This window comes from Cherax quadricarinatus, chromosome 24 (assembly GCF_038502225.1).
Source record: "Cherax quadricarinatus isolate ZL_2023a chromosome 24, ASM3850222v1, whole genome shotgun sequence".
Lineage (NCBI taxonomy): Eukaryota > Metazoa > Arthropoda > Malacostraca > Decapoda > Parastacidae > Cherax > Cherax quadricarinatus.
Genome location: NC_091315.1, coordinates 5,101,328 through 5,122,386, shown reverse-complemented (window position 1 = coordinate 5,122,386; position 21,059 = coordinate 5,101,328). Strand labels below are relative to the sequence as shown.

General features: G+C 43.4%; 1 protein-coding gene across 1 annotated transcript in view; it reads right to left on the bottom strand.

Moving 5' to 3' along the window:
- Positions 1 to 707: 707 nt before the first annotated feature.
- The window catches only part of LOC128690681 (cell adhesion molecule Dscam2-like), a 536,323-nt gene continuing 515,971 nt past the window's right edge, over positions 708 to 21,059 (bottom strand). The window contains exon 26 of the mRNA XM_070088137.1: positions 708 to 902. Coding sequence (XP_069944238.1) covers positions 708 to 902 — 195 coding nt within the window. The remainder of the gene's footprint in view (positions 903 to 21,059) is intronic.

Here is a 21,059-nt window from a genome sequence, read left to right as displayed (position 1 = left end):
GTTTTCTTTTTGCCTGTTGCATTTTTATGTCCATTTTTGATTTACTAGTGAGCGAAAGCCAGTCCCTCTCTGGGGTAGCTAGTGTAAGTAATTCCTTTATACCTACGGGCCCACCAGTATTGTCGGACGCGAGGTGCGTGGCCAAGCAAATGTAGACAGCCTGTACTGTCAGAACACACAGCCTAGCCGTCTGTTCTGACTAGTTCATATTTTGCTGCATTTAAGTGCTGCCCTCTGTAGGCTCACCCAGGTCAGTGGGAGGCTGAGCCCATTCGGTCTCACTCCTAGGCCGACCGACCTGATAGGCACAAGTGCTCCCCCCTCCACGGACTGGCTTGCGGTCATTCCCTCACACTGCCCGTTGTGTACTCACTCCTATCCAATTAAAGCCAACCTGGTCCACAGCCGTATCATTGCTACCTACGCTACCTTCATCGGCACTAAACCGCTCTTCAACAGAAAGAACAGTAATAACACTTGGTCTCTGATATCCACATAATACTGCATTTCATTGTGGGGACATTACGGCCTCTTTACGCCTTGGGGGTCAGACAGATGCACCTGGTGGCTAGACAGGCGCCATGTATTTATGCTACTAACCTCTACTCTGGCCCCTTGTAGATCCTTGTGGGTATACTTTGGCCTCAGAGGATAACTATGGCACCTGGTGACCACAATGTAATATTTGATAGCCAGATGGGACATGACTAACCTCCACTCTGGTCCCTGGTAGCCACGCGGTACACAACGGAGGTGTCTCCTGCAGAAGACGCCGCTGTAACACGTAGGAGATGCCAGCTACCTGAAGACAGGTCACATAAACCCATATCAGTGGTGTCTCTTGTCACACGTGCATACAACGGTGTCCAGGACACTTCACCGTTGCTGCTACCAAGCTCCACCTGCCACACAATGACGAACACAGTTAATAGAGCTTGAAAAGAATTCTGTTTCAAATACATGAATAAAAAAATTATAAACCAATTAATTGCTGTTTGTATGTTACGTGTTCAACCACCAAGTGTCTAACACTAGAAGATAAATAGAATATTTCTTAGCAGGTAAGGATTCATATCTGCAAATGTTAGATGAATGGTTCAGAGAACCGACATGTTGATAAATTAGACACATGTGCAACTCTTGGGTATCTTTATTGAGGAAACGTTTCGCCACACAGTGGCTTCATCAGTCCATACAAAGGAGAATCTTGAAGAACAGGAGGAGAATGAGGTAATCAACCTTGAGTCGATGTGGTCAGTCCATCAATCTTGAACAGAATACGGCATACGTGCGGAGAAGATTGATGGACTGACCACATCGACTCAAGGTTGAGGGACTGATTACCTCATTCTCCTCCTGTTCTTCAAGATTCTCCTTTGTATGGACTGATGAAGCCACTGTGTGGCGAAACGTTTCCTCAATAAAGATACCCAAGAGTTGCACATGTGTCTAATTTATCAATATCTGTAACTGCACGAGGGTCACCTCCACCGCACACTAAGCTACAACAAAACTATAATCCAGAGGGAAGGTATTAAGGATACACAGGGAATGTATACCCTGGGATACATGTTGTTTGCCTTAACGTGTTTCCTCTGGCAAATTGCACAATTCCAATTTATCTGTAAATGTTTTAAACAATATATATATATATATATATATATATATATAAAGGCAAAGGGGATAAAAGAGAGTGCAAAAATTATAGGGGGATAAGTCTGTTGAGTGTACCTGGTAAAGTGTATGGTAGAGTTATAATTGAAAGAATTAAGAGTAAGACGGAGAATAGGATAGCAGATGAACAAGGAGGCTTTAGGAAAGGTAGGGGGTGTGTGGACCAGGTGTTTACAGTGAAACATATAAGTGAACAGTATTTAGATAAGGCTAAAGAGGTCTTTGTGGCATTTATGGATTTGGAAAAGGCGTATGACAGGGTGGATAGGGGGGCAATGTGGCAGATGTTGCAAGTGTATGGTGTAGGAGGTAGGTTACTGAAAGCAGTGAAGAGTTTTTACGAGGATAGTGAGGCTCAAGTTAGAGTATGTAGGAAAGAGGGAAATTTTTTCCCAGTAAAAGTAGGCCTTAGACAAGGATGTGTGATGTCACCGTGGTTGTTTAATATATTTATAGATGGGGTTGTAAGAGAAGTAAATGCGAGGGTCTTGGCAAGAGGCGTGGAGTTAAAAGATAAAGAATCACACACAAAGTGGGAGTTGTCACAGCTGCTCTTTGCTGATGACACTGTGCTCTTGGGAGATTCTGAAGAGAAGTTGCAGAGATTGGTGGATGAATTTGGTAGGGTGTGCAAAAGAAGAAAATTAAAGGTGAATACAGGAAAGAGTAAGGTTATGAGGATAACAAAAAGATTAGGTGATGAAAGATTGAATATCAGATTGGAGGGAGAGAGTATGGAGGAGGTGAACGTATTCAGATATTTGGGAGTGGACGTGTCAGCGGATGGGTCTATGAAAGATGAGGTGAATCATAGAATTGATGAGGGAAAAAGAGTGAGTGGTGCACTTAGGAGTCTGTGGAGACAAAGAACTTTGTCCTTGGAGGCAAAGAGGGGAATGTATGAGAGTATAGTTTTACCAACGCTCTTATATGGGTGTGAAGCGTGGGTGATGAATGTTGCAGCGAGGAGAAGGCTGGAGGCAGTGGAGATGTCATGTCTGAGGGCAATGTGTGGTGTGAATATAATGCAGAGAATTCGTAGTTTGGAAGTTAGGAGGAGGTGCGGGATTACCAAAACTGTTGTCCAGAGGGCTGAGGAAGGGTTGTTGAGGTGGTTCGGACATGTAGAGAGAATGGAGCGAAACAGAATGACTTCAAGAGTGTATCAGTCTGTAGTGGAAGGAAGGCGGGGTAGGGGTCGGCCTAGGAAGGGTTGGAGGGAGGGGGTAAAGGAGGTTTTGTGTGCGAGGGGCTTGGACTTCCAGCAGGCATGCGTGAGCGTGTTTGATAGGAGTGAATGGAGACAAATGGTTTTTTAATACTTGACGTGCTGTTGGAGTGTGAGCAAAGTAACATTTATGAAGGGATTCAGGGAAACCGGCAGGCCGGACTTGAGTCCTGGAGATGGGAAGTACAGTGCCTGCACTCTGAAGGAGGGGTGTTAATGTTGCAGTTTAAAAACTGTAGTGTAAAGCACCCTTCTGGCAAGACAGTGATGGAGTGAATGATGGTGAAAGTTTTTCTTTTTCGGGCCACCCTGCCTTGGTGGGAATCGGCCGGTGTGATAATAATAAATATAAATATATATATATAAATATATGTATATATATATATATATATATATATATATATATATATATATATATATATGTATATGTAAGAAAGAGATGATTGTGGATGTTATGAACGAGAAGTAGCTGGATGTCCTGGATGTCCTGAAACAAAGCTCAAGGGGGTGGGAGAGTTTCAATGGAGAGGAATAAATGGGATTAGGTCAGGGGTTTCAAATAGAGTTAGAGCTAAAGAAGGAGTAGCAATAATGTTGAAGGATAAGCTATGGCAGGAAAAGAGGGACTATAAATGTATTAATTCAAGGATTATGTAGAGTAAAATAAAGATTGGATGTGAAAAGTGGGTTATAGTAAGCGTGTATGCACCCAGAGAAGAGAGAAGTGTAGAGGAGAGAGAGAGATTTTGGGAAATGTTGAGTGAATGCGTGGAGAGTTTTGAATCAAGTGTGAGAGTAATGGTGGTTGGGGATTTCAATGCTAAAGTGGGAAAAAATGTTATGGAGGGAGTAGTAGGTAAATTTGGGATGCCAGGGGTAAATGTAAATGGGGAGCCTTTAATTGAGCTATGTGTAGAAAGAAATTTGGTAATAAGTAATACATATTTTATGAAAAAGAGGATAAATAAATATACAAGACATGATGTAGCACGTAATGAAAGTAGTTTGTTAGATAATGCATTGGTGGATAAAAGATTGATGGGTAGGCTCCAGGATGTACATGTTTATAGAGGGGCAACTGATATATCCGATCATTATTAAGTTGTAGCTACAGTTAGAGTAAGAGGTAGATGGGAAAAGAGGAAGGTGGCAACAACAAGTAAGAGGGAGGTGAAAGTGTATAAACTAAGGGAGAAGGAAGTTCGGGTGAAATATAAGCGACTATTGGCAGAAAGGTGGGTTAGTGCAAAGATGAGTAGTGGGGGGGGGGGGTTGAAGAGGGCTGGAATAGTTTTAAAAATGCAGTATTAGAATATGGGGCAGAAGTTTGTGATTATAGGAGGGTGGGGGCAGGAGGAAAGAGGAGTGATTGGTGGAATGATGAAGTAAAGGGTGTGATAAAAGAGAAAAAGGTAGCTTATGAGAGGTTTTTACAAAGCAGAAGTGTTATAAGAAGAGCAGAGTATATGGAGAGTAAAAGAAAGGTAAAGAGAGTGGTGAGAGAGTGCAAAAGGAGAGCGGATGATAGAGTGGGAGAGGCACTGTCAAGAAATTTTAATGAAAATAAGAAAAAATTTTGGAGTTAAACAAGTTAAGAAAGCCTAGGGAAAGTATGGATTTGTCAGTTAAAAACAGAGTAGGGGAGTTAGTAGATGGGGAGAGAGAGGTATTAGGTAGATAGCGAGAATATTTTGAGGAACTTTTAAATTTTCAGGAAGAAAGGGAGGCGGTAATTTCATGCACTGGCCAGGGAGGTATACCATCTTTTAGGAGTAAAGAAGAGCAGAATGTAAGTGTGGGAGAGGTACCTGAGGCATTACGTAGAATGAAAGGGGGTAAAGCAGCTGGAACTGATGGAATCACGACAGAAATGTTAAAAGCAGGGGGGATATAGTGTTGGAGTGGTTGGTACTTTTGTTTAATAAATGTATGAAAGAGGGGGAAGGTACCTAGGGATTGGCGGAGAGCATGTATAGTCCCTTTATATAAAGGGAAAGGGGACAAAAGAGATTGTAAAAATTATAGAGGAATACGTTTACTGAGTATACCAGGAAAAGTGTACGGTAAGGTTATAATTGAAAGAATTATAGGTAAGACAGAATGCAGGATTGCGGATGAGCAAGGAGGTTTCAGAGTGGGTAGGGGATGTGTAGATCAAGTGTTTACATTGAAGCATATATGTGAACAGTATTTAGATAAAGGAAGGGAAGTTTTTATTTCATTTATGGATTTAGAAAAGGCATATGATAGAGTGGATAGAGGAGCAATGTGGCAGATGTTGCAAGTATATGGAATAGGTGGTAAGTTACTAAATGCAGTAAAGAGTTTTTATGAGGATAGTGAGGCTCAGGTTAGGATGTGTAGAAGAGAGGGAGAATACTTCCCAGTAAAAGTAGGTCTTAGACAGGGATGTGTAATGTCACCATGGTTGTTTAATATATTTATAGATGGGGTTGTAAAAGAAGTAAATGCTAGGGAGTTCGGGAGAGGGGTGGGATTAAATTATGGGGAATCAAATTCAAAATGGGAATTGACACAGTTACTTTTTGCTGATAATACTGTGCTTATGGGAGATTCTAAAGAAAAATTGCAAAGGTTAGTGGATGAGTTTGGGAATGTGTGTAAAGGTAGTAAGTTGAAAGTGAGCATAGAAAAGAGTAAGGTGATGAGGGTATCAAATGATTTAGATAAAGAAAAATTGGATATCAAATTGGGGAGGAGGAGTATGGAAGAAGTGAATGTTTTCAGATACCTGGGAGTTGACGTGTCGGCGGATGGATTTATGAAGGATGAGGTTAATCATAGAATTGATGAGGGAAAAAAGGTTAGTGGTGCGTTGAGGTATATGTGGAGTCAAAAAACGTTATCTATGGAGGAAAAGAGGGGAATGTATGAAAGTATAGTAGTACGAACACTCTTATATGGATGTGAAGCTTGGGTGGTAAATGCAGCAGCGAGGAGACGGTTGGAGGCAGTGTAGATGTCCTGTCTAAGGGCAATGTGTGGTGTAAATATTATGCAGAAAATTCGGAGTGTGGAAATTAGGAGAAGGTGTGGAGTTAATAAAAGTATTAGTCAGAGGGCAGAAGAGGGGTTGTTGAGGTGGTTTGGTCATTTAGAGGGAATGGATCAAAGTAGAATGACATGGAAAGCATATAAATCAATAGGGGAAGGAAGGCGGGGTAGGGGTCGTCCTCGAAAGGGTTGGAGAGAGGGGGTAAAGGAGGTTTTGTGGGCGAGGGACTTGGACTTCCAGCAAGCGTGCGTGAGCTTGTTAGATAGAAGTGAATAGAGACAAATGGTACTTGGAACCTGACGATCTGTCGGAGAGTAAGCAGGGTAATATTTAGTTAAGGGATTCAGGGAAACCGGTTATTTTCATATGGTCGGACTTGAGTCCTGGAAATGGGAAGTACAATGCCTGCACTTTAAAGGAGAGGTTTGGGATATTGGCAGTTTGGAGGGATATGTTGTGTATCTTTATACGTATATGCTTCTAAACTGTTGTATTCTGAGCGCCTCTGCAAAAACAGTGATAATGTGTGAGTGTGGTGAAAGTGTTGAATGATGATGAAAGTATTTTCTTTTTGGGGATTTTCTTTCTTTTTTTGGGTCACCCTGCCTTGGTGGGAGACGGCCGACTTGTTGAATATATATATATATATATATATTATTTATTATTATTATCACACTGGCCGATTCCCACCAAGGCAGGGTGGCCCGAAAAAGAAAAACTTTCACCATCATTCACTCCATCACTGTCTTGCCAGAAGGGTGCTTTACACTACAGTTTTTAAACTGCAACATTAACACCCCTCCTTCAGAGTGCAGGCACTGTACTTCCCATCTCCAGGACTCAAGTCCGGCCTGCCGGTTTCCCTGAATCCCTTCATAAATGTTACTTTGCTCACACTCCAACAGCACGTCAAGTATTAAAAATCATTTGTCTCCATTCACTCCTATCAAACAAGCTCACGCATGCCTGCTGGAAGTCCAAGCCCCTCGCACACAAAACCTCCTTTAACCCCTCCCTCCAACCCTTCCTAGGCCGACCCCTACCCCGCCTTCCTTCCACTACAGACTGATACACTCTTGAAGTCATTCTGTTTCGCTCCATTCTCTCTACATGTCCGAACCACCTCAACAACCCTTCCTCAGCCCTCTGGACAACAGTTTTGGTAATCCCGCACCTCCTCCTAACTTCCAAACTACGAATTCTCTGCATTATATTCACACCACACATTGCCCTCAGACATGACATCTCCACTGCCTCCAGCCTTCTCCTCGCTGCAACATTCATCACCCACGCTTCACACCCATATAAGAGCGTTGGTAAAACTATACTCTCATACATTCCCCTCTTTGCCTCCAAGGACAAAGTTCTTTGTCTCCACAGACTCCTAAGTGCACCACTCACTCTTTTTCCCTCATCAATTCTATGATTCACCTCATCTTTCATAGACCCATCCGCTGACACGTCCACTCCCAAATATCTGAATACATTCACCTCCTCCATACTCTCTCCCTCCAATCTGATATTCAATCTTTCATCACCTAATCTTTTTGTTATCCTCATAACCTTACTCTTTCCTGTATTCACCTTTAATTTTCTTCTTTTGCACACCCTACCAAATTCATCCACCAATCTCTGCAGCTTCTCTTCAGAATCTCCCAAGAGCACAGTGTCATCAGCAAAGAGCAGCTGTGACAACTCCCACTTTGTGTGTGATTCTTTATCTTTTAACTCCACGCCTCTTGCCAAGACCCTCGCATTTACTTCTCTTACAACCCCATCTATAAATATATTAAACAACCACGGTGACATCACACATCCTTGTCTAAGGCCTACTTTTACTGGGAAAAAATTTCCCTCTTTCCTACATACTCTAACTTGAGCCTCACTATCCTCGTAAAAACTCTTCACTGCTTTCAGTAACCTACCTCCTACACCATACACTTGCAACATCTGCCACATTGCCCCCCTATCCACCCTGTCATACGCCTTTTCCAAATCCATAAATGCCACAAAGACCTCTTTAGCCTTATCTAAATACTGTTCACTTATATGTTTCACTGTAAACACCTGGTCCACACACCCCCCTACCTTTCCTAAAGCCTCCTTGTTCATCTGCTATCCTATTATCCGTCTTACTCTTAATTCTTTCAATTATAACTCTACCATACACTTTACCAGGTACACTCAACAGACTTATCCCCCTATAACTTTTGCACTCTCTTTTATCCCCTTTGCCTTTATACAAAGGAACTATGCATGCTCTCTGCCAATCCCTAGGTACCTTACCCTCTTCCATACATTTATTAAATAATTGCACCAACCACTCCAAAACTATATCCCCACCTGCTTTTAACATTTCTATCTTTATCCCATCAATCCCGGCTGCCTTACCCCCTTTCATTTTACCTACTGCCTCACGAACTTCCCCCCCACTCACAACTGGCTCTTCCTCACTCCTACAAGATGTTATTCCTCCTTGCCCTATACACGAAATCACAGCTTCCCTATCTTCATCAACATTTAACAATTCCTCAAAATATTCCCTCCATCTTCCCAATACCTCTAACTCTCCATTTAATAACTCTCCTCTCCTATTTTTAACTGACAAATCCATTTGTTCTCTAGGCTTTCTTAACTTGTTAATCTCACTCCAAAACTTTTTCCTATTTTCAACAAAATTTGTTGATAACATCTCACCCACTCTCTCATTTGCTCTCTTTTTACATTGCTTTACCACTCTCTTAACCTCTCTCTTTTTCTCCATATACTCTTCCCTCCTTGCATCACTTCTACTTTGTAAAAACTTCTCATATGCTAACTTTTTCTCCCTTACTACTCTCTTTACATCATCATTCCACCAATCACTCCTCTTCCCTCCTGCACCCACTTTCCTGTAACCACAAACTTCTGCTGAACACTCTAACACTACATTTTTAAACCTACCCCATACCTCTTCGACCCCATTGCCTATGCTCTCATTAGCCCATCTATCCTCCAATAGCTGTTTATATCTTTCCCTAACTGCCTCCTCTTTTAGTTTATAAACCTTCACCTCTCTCTTACCTGATGCTTCTATTCTCCTTGTATCCCATCTACCTTTCACTCTCAGTGTAGCTACAACTAGAAAGTGATCTGATATATCTGTGGCCCCTCTATAAACATGTACATCCTGAAGTCTACTCAACAGTCTTTTATCTACCAGTACATAATCCAACAAACTACTGTCATTTCGCCCTACATCATATCGTGTATACTTATTTATCCTCTTTTTCTTAAAATATGTATTACCTATAACTAAACCCCTTTCTATACAAAGTTCAATCAAAGGGCTCCCATTATCATTTACACCTGGCACCCCAAACTTACCTACCACACCCACTCTAAAAGTTTCTCATACTTTAGCATTCAGGTCCCCTACCACAATTACTCTCTCACTTGGTTCAAAGGCTCCTATACATTCACTTAACATCTCCCAAAATCTCTCTCTCTCCTCTGCATTCCTCTCTTCTCCAGGTGCATACACGCTTATTATGACCCACTTCTCGCATCCAACCTTTACTTTAATCCACATAATTCTTGAATTTACACATTCATATTCTCTTTTCTCCTTCCATAACTGATCATTTAACATTACTGCTACCCCTTCCTTTGCTCTAACTCTCTCAGATACTCCAGATTTAATCCCATTTATTTCCCCCCACTGAAACTCTCCTACCCCCTTCAGCTTTGTTTCGCTTAGAGCCAGGACATCCAACTTCTTTTCATTCATAACATCAGCAATCATCTGTTTCTTGTCATCCGCACTACATCCACGCACATTTAAGCATCCCAGTTTTATAAAGTTTTTCTTCTTCTCTTTTTTAGTAAATGTATACAGGAGAAGGGGTTACTAGCCCATTGCTCCCGGCATTTTAGTCGCCTCATACGACACGCATGGCTTACGGAGGAAAGATTCTTTTCCACTTCCCCATGGACAATAGAAGAAATATATATATATATATATATATATATATATATATATATATATATATATATATATATATATATATATATGTATATTAATGTAACCAAGAACGAGTGGTATTGATCAATAACAACACTGCGTTAGCCAAGGATTCGAACCCATGTTGTACTGGCCTGCCTCATGGTAAGCGAGAACCACATGACGCTTTAAACCACAGGACCACTCAACCCTAAAGAATGGTGCAGCCAGCGCACAGCTAGCTGTTGGACCGCCATCCGAGGGCATACGGATGGTGGCAAAAATTTGCGAATGTAATAATTTCGTAAAAATTATTCTGAACCTAACGCAAAATATATATTTCATTTCGTTTGTTTATTATTAAATTATTGTTAACTTATCTAAAATACATTTAATTTGATAAAGCTAAATTAAATTGCCTTTGTTGTAATAAGGTTAGGTAAGTTTCCTAAGGTTGTTCTGGCACAAAAACATTAATTTTCATATTAACAAAAATAAAAAATATATCTATCAATGTATAAGGGAAAATTTTAGCATGAACTTAATTTTAAATGAGGTCTTGCTAATTTGCCAGTTTTACCTCTTCGGTGTATGCGTGTGTGTGTGTGTGTGTGTGTGTGTGTGTGTGTGTGTGTGTGTGTGTGTGTGTGTGTGTGTGTGTGTGTGTGTGTGTGTGTGTGTGTGTGTGGGTGCGGGTGTGTGTGTGGGGGGGTATGTGTGTGGGGGGGTATGTGTGTGTGTGGGGGTGTGGGTGTGTGGGTGTGTACTCACCTAGTTGAGGTTGCAGGGGTCGAGTCCGAGCTCCTGGCCCCGCCTCTTCACTGGTTGCTACTAGGTCACTCTCCCTGAACCGTGAGCTTTATCATACCTCTGCTTGAAGCTATGTATGGATCCTGCCTCCACTACATCGCTTCCCAAACTATTCCACTACCTGACTACTCAGTGGCTGAAGAAATACTTCCTAACATCCCTGTGATTCATCTGTGTCTTCAACTTCCAACTGTGTCCCCTTGTTGCTCTGTCCCATCTCTGGAACATCCTGTCTTTGTCCACCTTCCCAACTCTTCTTAGTATTTTGTATGTCGTTATCATGTCCCCCTATCTCTCCTGTCCTCCAGTGTCGTCATGTTGATTTCCTTTAACCTCTCCTTGTAGGACATACCTCTTAGCTCTGGGACTAGTCTGTTGCAAACCTTTGCACTTTCTCTAGTTTCTTTACGTGCTTGGCTAGGTGTGGGTTCCAAACTGGTGTCACATACTCCAATATGGGCCTAACGTACACGGTGTACAGGGTCCTGAACGATTCCTTATCAAGATGTCGGAGTGCTGTTCTGAAGTTTGCTAGGCGCCCATATGCTGCAGCAGTTATTTGGTTGATGTGCGCTTCAGGAGATGTGCCTGGTGTTATACTCACCCCAAGATCTTTTTCCTTGAGTGAGGTTTGTAGTCTCTGGCCCCCTAGACTATACTCCATCTGCAGTGTTCTTTGCCCTTCCCCAATCTTCATGACTTTTCACTTGTGGTGTTGAACTCTAGGAGCCAATTGCTGGAGCAGGTCTGCAGCCTGTCCAGATCCCTTCATAGTTCTGCCTGGTCTTTGATCGAATGAATTCTTCTCATCAATTTCACGTCATCTGCAAACAGGGACACTTTAGAGTCTATTCCTTCTGTCATGTCGTTCACAAGTACCAGAAACAGCACTGGTCCTGGTCCCTGTGGAACCCTGCTGGTCACAGGTGCCCACTCTGACACCTCGCCACTTACCATGACTCGCTGCTGTCTTCCTGACAAGTATTCACTGATCCATTGTAGTGCCTTCCCTGTTATCCCTGCTTGGGCCTCCAGATTTTGCACTAATCTCTTGAGTGGAACTGTGTCAAACGCCTTCTTACAGTCCAGGAAAAAGCAATCCACTCACCCCTCTCTCTCTCTTGTCTTACTGCTGTCACCATGTCATAGAACTCCAGTAGGTTTGTGACAGGATTTCCCATCCCTGAAATCATGTTGGCTGCTGTTGATGAGATCATTCCTTTCTAGGTGTTCCACCACTCTTCTCCTGATACTCTTCTCCATGACTTTTCATACTATACATGTCAGTGACACTGGTCTGTAGTTTAGTGCTTCATGTCTGTCTCCTTTTTTAAAGATTGGGACTCCATTTGCTGTCTTCCATGACTCAGGCAATCTCCCTGTTTCGGTAGATGTATTGAATATTGTTGTTAGGGGTACACACACCACCTCTGCTCCCTCTCTCAGGACCCATAGAGATGTTATCTTGCCCCATTGCCTTTGAGGTATCTAGCTCACTCAGAAGCCTCTTCACTTTTTCCTCGGTTTTGTGTACTGTGTCCAACACTTGATGGTGTGCCCCACCTCTCGCTCTTTCTGGAGCCCCTTCTGTCTCCTCTGTGAACACTTCTTTAAATCTCTTGTTGAGTTCCTCACATACTTCATGGTCATTTCTTGTTGTCTCTCCTCCTTCCTTCCTTAGCCTGATTACCTGGTCCTTGACTGTTGTTTTCCTCCTGATGTGGCTATATAACAGCTTCGGGTCAGATTTGGCTTTCGCTGCTATGTCATTTTCATATTGTCGTTGGGCCTCCCTTCTTATCTGTGCATATTCATTTCTTGCTCTATGACTGCTCTCCTTATTCTCATAGGCCCTTTGCCTTCTATATTTCTTCCATTCCCTAGCACACTTGGTTTTTGCCTCCCTGTGCCTTTGGGTGAACCATGGGCTCATCCTGGCTTTTTCATTAGTCCTATTACCCTTGGGTACAAACCTCTCCTCAGCCTCCTTGCACATTGTTGCTACATATTCCATCATCTCATTAACTGGCTTCCCTGTCAGTTCTCTGTCCCACTGAACCCTGTTCAGGAAGTTCCTCATTCTCGTGAAGTCCCCTTTTTTGTAGTTTGGCTTCATTCGTCCTGGCCTTCCTGCTTACCCCTCCACTTGTAGCTCTGCTGTGTATTCGAAGCTTAAAACCACATGATCGTTGGCCCCAAGGGGTCTTTCATATGATGTCCTCAATATCTGCACTACTCAAGGTGAATACTAGGTCCAGTCTTGCTGGTTCATCCTCTCCTCTCTCTCTTGTAGTGTCCCTTACGTGTTGGTACATGAAGTTTTCCAGTACCACCTCCATTATCTTAGCCCTCCATGTGTCTTGGCTCCTATGTGGCTCCAAGTTCTCCCAATCGATCTCCTTGTGGTTAAAGTCACCCATGATCAGTAGTTTTGCTCTGCATGCATGAGCTCCTCTGGCCACTGCAGCCAGTGTGTCAAGCATCACACTATTGCTCTCGTCATACTCTTGCCTTGGCCTCCTGCTGTTCTGTGGTGGGTTATACATCACTGCAATTACCACCTTGGGACCTCCAGAGTGAAGTGTTCCCGCTATGTAATCGCCTGCTTCTCCGCTGTCTCCTCTCTCCAGCTCATCAAAATTCCATCGGTTTTTGATCAACAGTGCCACTCCTCCACCCCCCTGTTACCTCTGTCTTTCCTCAGGATCTGGTATCCCGTTGGAAAGATGGCATCTGTTATCATGCCTGTTAGCTTGGTTTCTGTGAGAGCTATGATGTCCAGTGATGCCTCTTTGACTCTTTCGTGCCACTCCTCCCACTTATTTGTTATTCCATCAGCGTTTGTGTACCATACCTTCAGGGGGCCGTGTTTCGAAAAAATGTAGCTCTTTTGTTTACCTTCCGATTTCCTCCAGTTTTGGTGCACAAGACAAAGTGTTTTCACTCTTTCTTGAAAATATTTATCAAAAATATACCTCAAACAACAACTGAGAAAAGACTGAAAAAGGACTGATTTACTGAAAATGCCCTTGTGTAAAACTTTTTTCCTCTATGGGACGACGTAAGGTTGTTTGGACACTTGGTGCCGAGAGAACAATGCTTATACTAATTCCCGGTGGATTCGTTTCCTCTAAATATCTTATCTTTATTTTACAGAAAAATAAAGTTTGTTAGTTCTTGGAATGTCGCAAAATATCTGCCCTTTACTCCCTCATAAATCCCAAAATAATTGGAATATTTCCCAAAATATTCCACCAGTAAATAGAGAAATCATTATTTTACAATTTCTGTGATTATTATTCCATTTAAGTAATAAAGGAAGAATCTTGGCCATTAAGTGAATAAGTTACTTCCGAGATATTTGCCGGGAGCGCCGGCCGGCCCCCAGTCTCAATTTTTTTTCGCGAAAATCGCGTTTGGGTGTATTTCTTAGTACACTGATGTTCTAGTGCAGTTATCCTCTTCAAAACACCGTTTTCTCTTACTCAGAGACCAAAGAATACGACATGAGAGGATTCACTCATTTATATCGATATATTCCCGATGGTCTCGCGCCATATTATAGCTTATTTTATTCAGTCTAGAGTATATAACATGTTTGTATGTTATTTATAGTGTTTATTATATCATATTAGATCAATTCTGATAGATAAATAAGCCGTAAGCTGATATAAGCGTAATAATAAAGTGATTTCTCCTGGCACTCTCGGGAGCCGAGCGTTTCCATATGGTTCCTGGTTGGCTCTAAGTCTACGGATAAGCTCCGCCTACTGTTTTATGATGCCAAATGGTCAGTTATTATATTAGAAAGAATAATGCAAAAAAAAAAAAAGAGATAAAAAACAAGGAAAAAATTCCAAAAAATATATGGGCTGTGAGCAGACTCGCTACCCACAACGCCGTCACCATACCTGATATAAATGACTATAATTTCTTGTAGAAACGTCGTAGAACATTCATTCTGGTACCATTGTGTTGCCAAAGAGTTAAGCTATTTTTCGGTATATGTAACTCAATTTCCATAATTTTTCGATTTTTTTTGAGCGCGCGCGGAAACATGGATCACGGCCCCCTTCAGTTTCCTTTCCAACTCTGTGGTTTGGGAGGCATGTGAGGGTGGGAGACCTGGTAGCATACTGTGGGATTCTATAGCTGGGTGTTGGGTGGAAGCTGTGGGTGTGGATTGTAGTTTGTGTTGGGATGGTGTTCTGAGGATAGTTCTGTGTGTGCTTGCCCTTGCTGCTCTGTTCTGCTCTGATTGACGTCTGGTGGTTCCATCCTTGTCTCCTTTCCTAGCTATGGTAGCATTGTTGTGTCTCTGCATTTGACCTATCACCCTCTCCACCTGCACCCAGCTGCTCTCCCCTTTCACTCCTTGGCCCTTCTTGGCAGGATGATATGGCCTTAGCATAATTCATATCTCCTCCCTTCCTGTTCTGCCTTTCAGCTTCATATGCTGTCTTCTCTGGTCAATGCCCCTGTAACTCGCTTCAGCCTGTTTACCTCATCTTCTAGGACCCTTATCCTGGCAACTGCAGTTTCGACTTGCGCCTCCCAATTCTTCTTCTCCTTCTCCAACCTCTTTTCTAATTTCACAGAAAGCTCTGTCTCTATTTTTTTCAGAAAGCTCTCTAATTTTCTCTCCCACTCTTGTTCCATCCTTTTCCACTGCTCCTCCATCCACTCCTCCCTACCAGTACCATCCTTTTCCGAGTTTGTAGATGAATGGTTCAGAGAACCGACATGTTGGGCACGACCTACTTCAACATTGAACAAATGTTACACGACCTATGACTGCTATACCTCTCCTGCCAACGGTTTATAAGCTCCTTCTCAGCACGTATGCCGTATTCTATTCAAGATTGATGGACTGACCACATCGACTCAAGGTTGAGCGACTGATTACCTCATTCTCCTCCTGCTCTTCAAGATTCTCCTTTGTATGGACTGATGAAGCGACTGTGTGGCGAAACGTTTCCTCAATAAAGATACCCAAGATTTGCACATGTGTCTAATTTATCACCATCCTTTTCCACTGCTCCTCCATCCACTCCTCCCTACCAGAACCATTCTCATCTGATCCTTGGTTCCTGTGAGTCCCCATCATTTTTTTTCTTTTTTCTTCCTTCTTTTTACCCTCTTCTTCCCCCTTTTTTCATTTTTTGAAAGAGAAAAAGGTGAAAGAGAGAGAGAGAGTGAGAGAGAGAGAGAGAGAGAGAGAGAGAGAGAGAGAGAGAGAGAGAGAGAGAGAGAGAGAGAGAGAGAGAGAGAGAGAGGGGGGAAAAGTAGGAGAGAGAGAGGGGGAGAGTGAGAAGGGAAAAAGGAGGAGAGAGAGAGCAAGAGAGAGAGAGAGAGAGAGAGAGAGAGAGAGAGAGAGAGAGAGAGAGATAGAGAGATAGATAGAGAGAGAGAGAGAGAGAGAGAGAGAGGAGAGAGAGGAGAGAGAGAGAGAGAGAGGGGGCAAAGAGAGGGGAGAGATAGGTGGAGAGGCAGGGGAGAAGGGGAGAGAGGGGGAGATGGAAGAGAGAGAGAATAGGGGGAGAGAGAGGGGGGAGAGAGAGATGGGAAATGGGAGAGGGGAGAGATAATGAGAGGGGGAGAGATGTTTGAGGGGGAGAAATGGGAGAGGGGGAAGGTGTTAGAGGGAAGTGATGTTAGAGGGGAGAGATGGGAGAGGGGAGAAAGAGAGATAGGCAAAGAGAGAGATAAGTAGAGAGAGAGATAGGTAGTGAGAGAGATATGTAGAGAGAGAGAGATAGGTAACAAGAGATATAGGTAGAGAGAGGTAGTGAGAGAGAGAGATAGGTAGAGAGGGAGAGAGATAGGTAGAGATATGGGTAGAGGTAGAGAGAGAGACAGGTATTGAGAGAGAGATAGGTAGAGAGAGAGGTAGGTAAAGAGAGGTAGAGAGATAGGTATTGAGAGAGAAAGAGAGGGTGGGTAGGTGAATGTTAGAGGGAGGGATTTCAGGTAAGTTAACAGGAAGGTGTGAAATCCTGTGTATGTGTGTGTGTGTGCATGTGTACTACAGCTTTTACAAGTGCCTGATCGCTTGTTCCTGTGTGTGTGTGTGTGCATGTGTACTACAGCTTTTACAAGTGCCTGATCGCTTGTTCCTGTGTGTGTGTGTGTGTGTGTGTGTGTGTGTGTGTGTGTGTGTGTGTGTGTGTGTGTGTGTGTGTGTGTGTGTGTGTGTGTGTGTGTGTGTGTGTATGTGTGTGTGCCCCCACTTCTAAGTATTCATACTGCTAATAAATACCAGTAGTAATACCAGTAATTCTAAAACTTCCAATAGTAATTCTAACACTTATCAATTCTCCTTATAAAAAACAGAAAGTAACTAGGTTGTAAAATTTAGCTTGTCTCAGCTTCTAGGAGTGTCTGACATTACCCCTCGCTAGACTCTCTCCTCCTCACACTCTCGTCAACACTATCTTCACCTTACCAATGCTATTTCTACTCTAATTGTTGTAATAGCTTGCAGGAGTGAGTGACCAGTATCTAATAGTGATGCAAGACCAGAATCCAGAACCTGACAACATGCAACCACAATAGGTGAGCAATACTTGGGCTGGCAGCGGTGCAGTGACAGGTTGCCAAATGCTGATGACGTAGTCGTCGTACATAGGCATTCTATCACTATTTTGAAATTCCTTCACCCATGATGTTTATAACCATATATGCTCATACATCCCGTGTTCCTCAAGTGATTTCACTTTTCACTTATGATAGAATACACTTCACATTCGGTGGTTACACTTTATATGTATAATGTCACAAAACTGTTGTGACGTCACTGCTTCAGCAGGACTACTCCTGCCACCTTCCCTTGTTATATATTTTATTTTTCCTTTCTACTTTTGCTTATTAACTTTTTCACTCTCACTGTATTGTGCCCCACATTTCACTTGTTAACCAATCTCTCGTAATTCTTGAACAGCCGCTTCCACATTCACTTGGATCTTTGTATATTTGAATCCGTGTGGCATCAGGTGCCTACTAGGCCCCCCTATCGGTTTGGCACTTTGAAATATTAATGATTTCAGGCTTCTTCTCGGCTTTTTTTTTTTAACTAATAACTTTGGTTATCACTGCTAGTATTGTTCAATGACGTTGTCACTACCACTGATTACTGCTAGCAGTTACTGTGCATGTGTGTGTGTTAGTTACCATTGTGTGTGTGTGTGTGTGTGTGCATGTGTGTGTGTGTGTGTGTGTGTGTGTGTGTGTGTGTGTGTGTGTGTGTGTGTGTGTGTGTGTGTGTGTACTCACCTAATTGTACTCAACTAATAGTGGTTGCAGGGGTCGAGACTCAGCTCCTGGCCCTGCCTCTTCACTGATCGCTACTAGGTACTTTTTCTCTCTGCTTCCTGAGCTTTGTCATACCTCTTCTTAAAACTATGTATGGTTCCTGCCCCCACTACTTCACTTGCTAGGCTACTCCACTTGCTGGCAACTCTATGACTGAAGAAATACTTCCTAACGTCCCTGTGACTCGTCTGAGTCTTCAGCTTCCAGTTGTGACCCCTTGTCCCTGTGTCCCCTCTCTGGAACATCCTATCTCTGTCCACCTTGTCTATTCCCCGCAGTATCTTGTATGTCGTTATCATGTCTCCCCTGACCCTTCTGTCCTCCAGTGTCGTCAGTCCGATTTCCCTTAACCTTTCCTCGTACGACATTCCCGTGAGCTCTGGGACTAGCCTTGTTGCAAACCTTTGTACTTTCTCTAACTTCTTGACGTGCTTGACCAGGTGTGGGTTCCAGACTGGTGCTGCATACTCCAGTATGGGCCTAACATACACAGTGTACAGTGTCTTTAACGATTCCTTATTAATATATCGGAACGCTATTCTCAGGTTTGCCAGGCGCCCGAATGCTGCAGCAGTTATTTGGTTGATGTGTGCCTCCGGTGATGTGCTCGGTGTTATGGTCACCCCAAGGTCTTTCTCCCTGAGTGAGGTCTGTAGTCTTTATACACCTAGCCTATACTCTGTCTGCAGTCTTCTTTGCCCCTCCCCAATCTTCATGACTTTGCATTTGGCTGGATTGAATTCGAGAAGCCAGTTACTGGACCACATGTCCAGCCTGTCCAGGTCTCTTTGCAGTCCTGCCTCATCCTCGTCCGATTTAATTCTTCTCATCAACTTCACATCATCTGCGAACAGGGACACTTCAGAGGCTATTCCTTCCATCATGTCGTTCACATATATCAAAAATAGCACTGGTCCTAGAACTGACCCCTGTGGGACCCCGCTCGTAACAGGCGCCCACTGTGATACCTCTTCACGTACCATGACTCGTTGCTGCCTCCCTGTCAGGTATTCCCTTATCCATTGCAGTGCCCTCCCTTTTACATGTGCCTGATCCTCCAGCTTCTGCACTAATCTCTTGTGGGGAACTGTGTCAAAGGCCTTCCTGCAGTCTAGGAAAACGCAATCTACCCACCCCTCTCTCTCGTGTCTTACTTCTGTTACCTTGTCATAAAACTCCAGGAGGTTTGTGATACAAGATTTGCCTTCCATGAACCCATGCTGGTTTTCATTTATAATCTTGTTCCTTTCCAGGTGTTCGACCACTCTCCTCCTGATAATCTTCTCCATGACTTTGCACACAATACATATCAGAGACACAGGTCTGTAGTTTAGTGCCTCGTTTCTGTTTCCTTTCTTAAATATGGGGACTACATTAGCTGTCTTCCATTTCTCAGGTAGTTGCCCAGTTTCAAGGAATGTGTTGAAGATTGTGGTTAGAGGCACGCACAGCATCTCTGCTCCTTCTCTAAGGACCCATGGGGAGATGTTGTCCAGTCCCATCGCCTTTGAGGTGTCAAGGTCACTTAAGAGCTTCTTCACCTCCTCCTCAGTTGTTCGTATGTCATCCAACACTTGTTGGTATATTCCCTCTTGATGTTCCCTTCTGTGCTGTCTTCCCACAGCCCTTCCTGTCTCTACTGTAAAAACTTCCTTAAATCTCCTGTTCAGCTCCTCACATACCTCCTGATCATTTCTTGTGAGTTCTCCACCTTCTGTCCTTAATCTGATCACCTGGTCTTTGACTGTTGTCTTCCTCCTGATGTGGCTATACAACAGTTTCGGGTCAGTCTTGATTCTCGATGCTATATCATTTTCATACTGTCGCTGGGCCTCCCTCCCTACCTGTGCATACTCATTCCTGGCTCTGCAACTGATCTCCCTATTTTCGTGTGTTCTCTGCCTTCTGTACTTTTTCCATTCTCTATTGCACTTTGTTTTTGCCTCCTTACACCGTCGGGTAAACCAGGGGCTCGTTCTGGTCTTCCCGTTGTTACTGTTACCCTTGGGAATAAACCTTTCCACTGCCTCCTTGCATTTTGTTGTTACATATTCCATCACTTCATTTACTGGCTTTCCTGCCAGTTCTCTGTCCCACTGGACCTTCCGCAGGAAGTTCTTCAACCCTATGTAGTCCCCTCTTTTATAGTCAGGCTTTTCCCATTCAACTCCTGTTACTCTCTCCACTTGCAGCTCTACTATGTATTCAAAGCACAGAACCACGTGGTCGCTAGCTCCTAGGGGACTCTCATACTTGATGTCCTCAATGTCTGAGCTGCCCAGGGTGAACACAAGGTCCAATCTTGCTGGTTCATCCTCCCCTCTCACTCTGGTAGTGTCCTTATCATGTTGGTGCATGAGGTTTTCCAGCACCACGTCCAACATCCTGGCTCTCCATGTTTCGGGACCCCCATGTGGCTCCAGGTTTTCCAGTCAATCTCCCTGTGGTTGAAATCCCCCATAACCAGCAACTTTGCTCTGCTGGAGTGAGCTCTTTTTGCCACCTCAGCAAGTGTGTCCACCATTGCTCTGTTGCTCTCTTCATATTCCTATCTTGGCGTCCTGCAGTTCTGTGGTGGATTATACATCTCTGCAATGACCACTTTGTGTTCCCCAGACTGAAGTGTACCTGCTATGTAGTCTCTTTCTCCCGTCTCATCTATGCCTTCCATTTTCTCGAATTTCCATCTGTTTTTTAAGAGCAGAGCAACCCCACCTCCCCCCCTGCCCCTTCTATCTTTCCTCATGATCTGGTATCCTGGTGGGAAGATTGCATCTGTTATTGTCTCCATGAGTTTTGTTTCTGTAACTGCTATGATGTCTGGGGACTTCTCATTGATTCTTTCTTGCCATTCCTCATGTTTATTCGTTAATCCATCTGCATTTGTGTACCAAACCTTCAACTTCTGTTCTAATACTGTAACTGTGGTGCGGGGGGTGGAAACAGAGGGATCGGTGTGTGATGGTTGGTTTGGATTGTTCAGTTGCCTTGGGGGTGTCGTGGCTGGAGTCCTTCTGCAGGTGTTTCTGGGGGGTGTG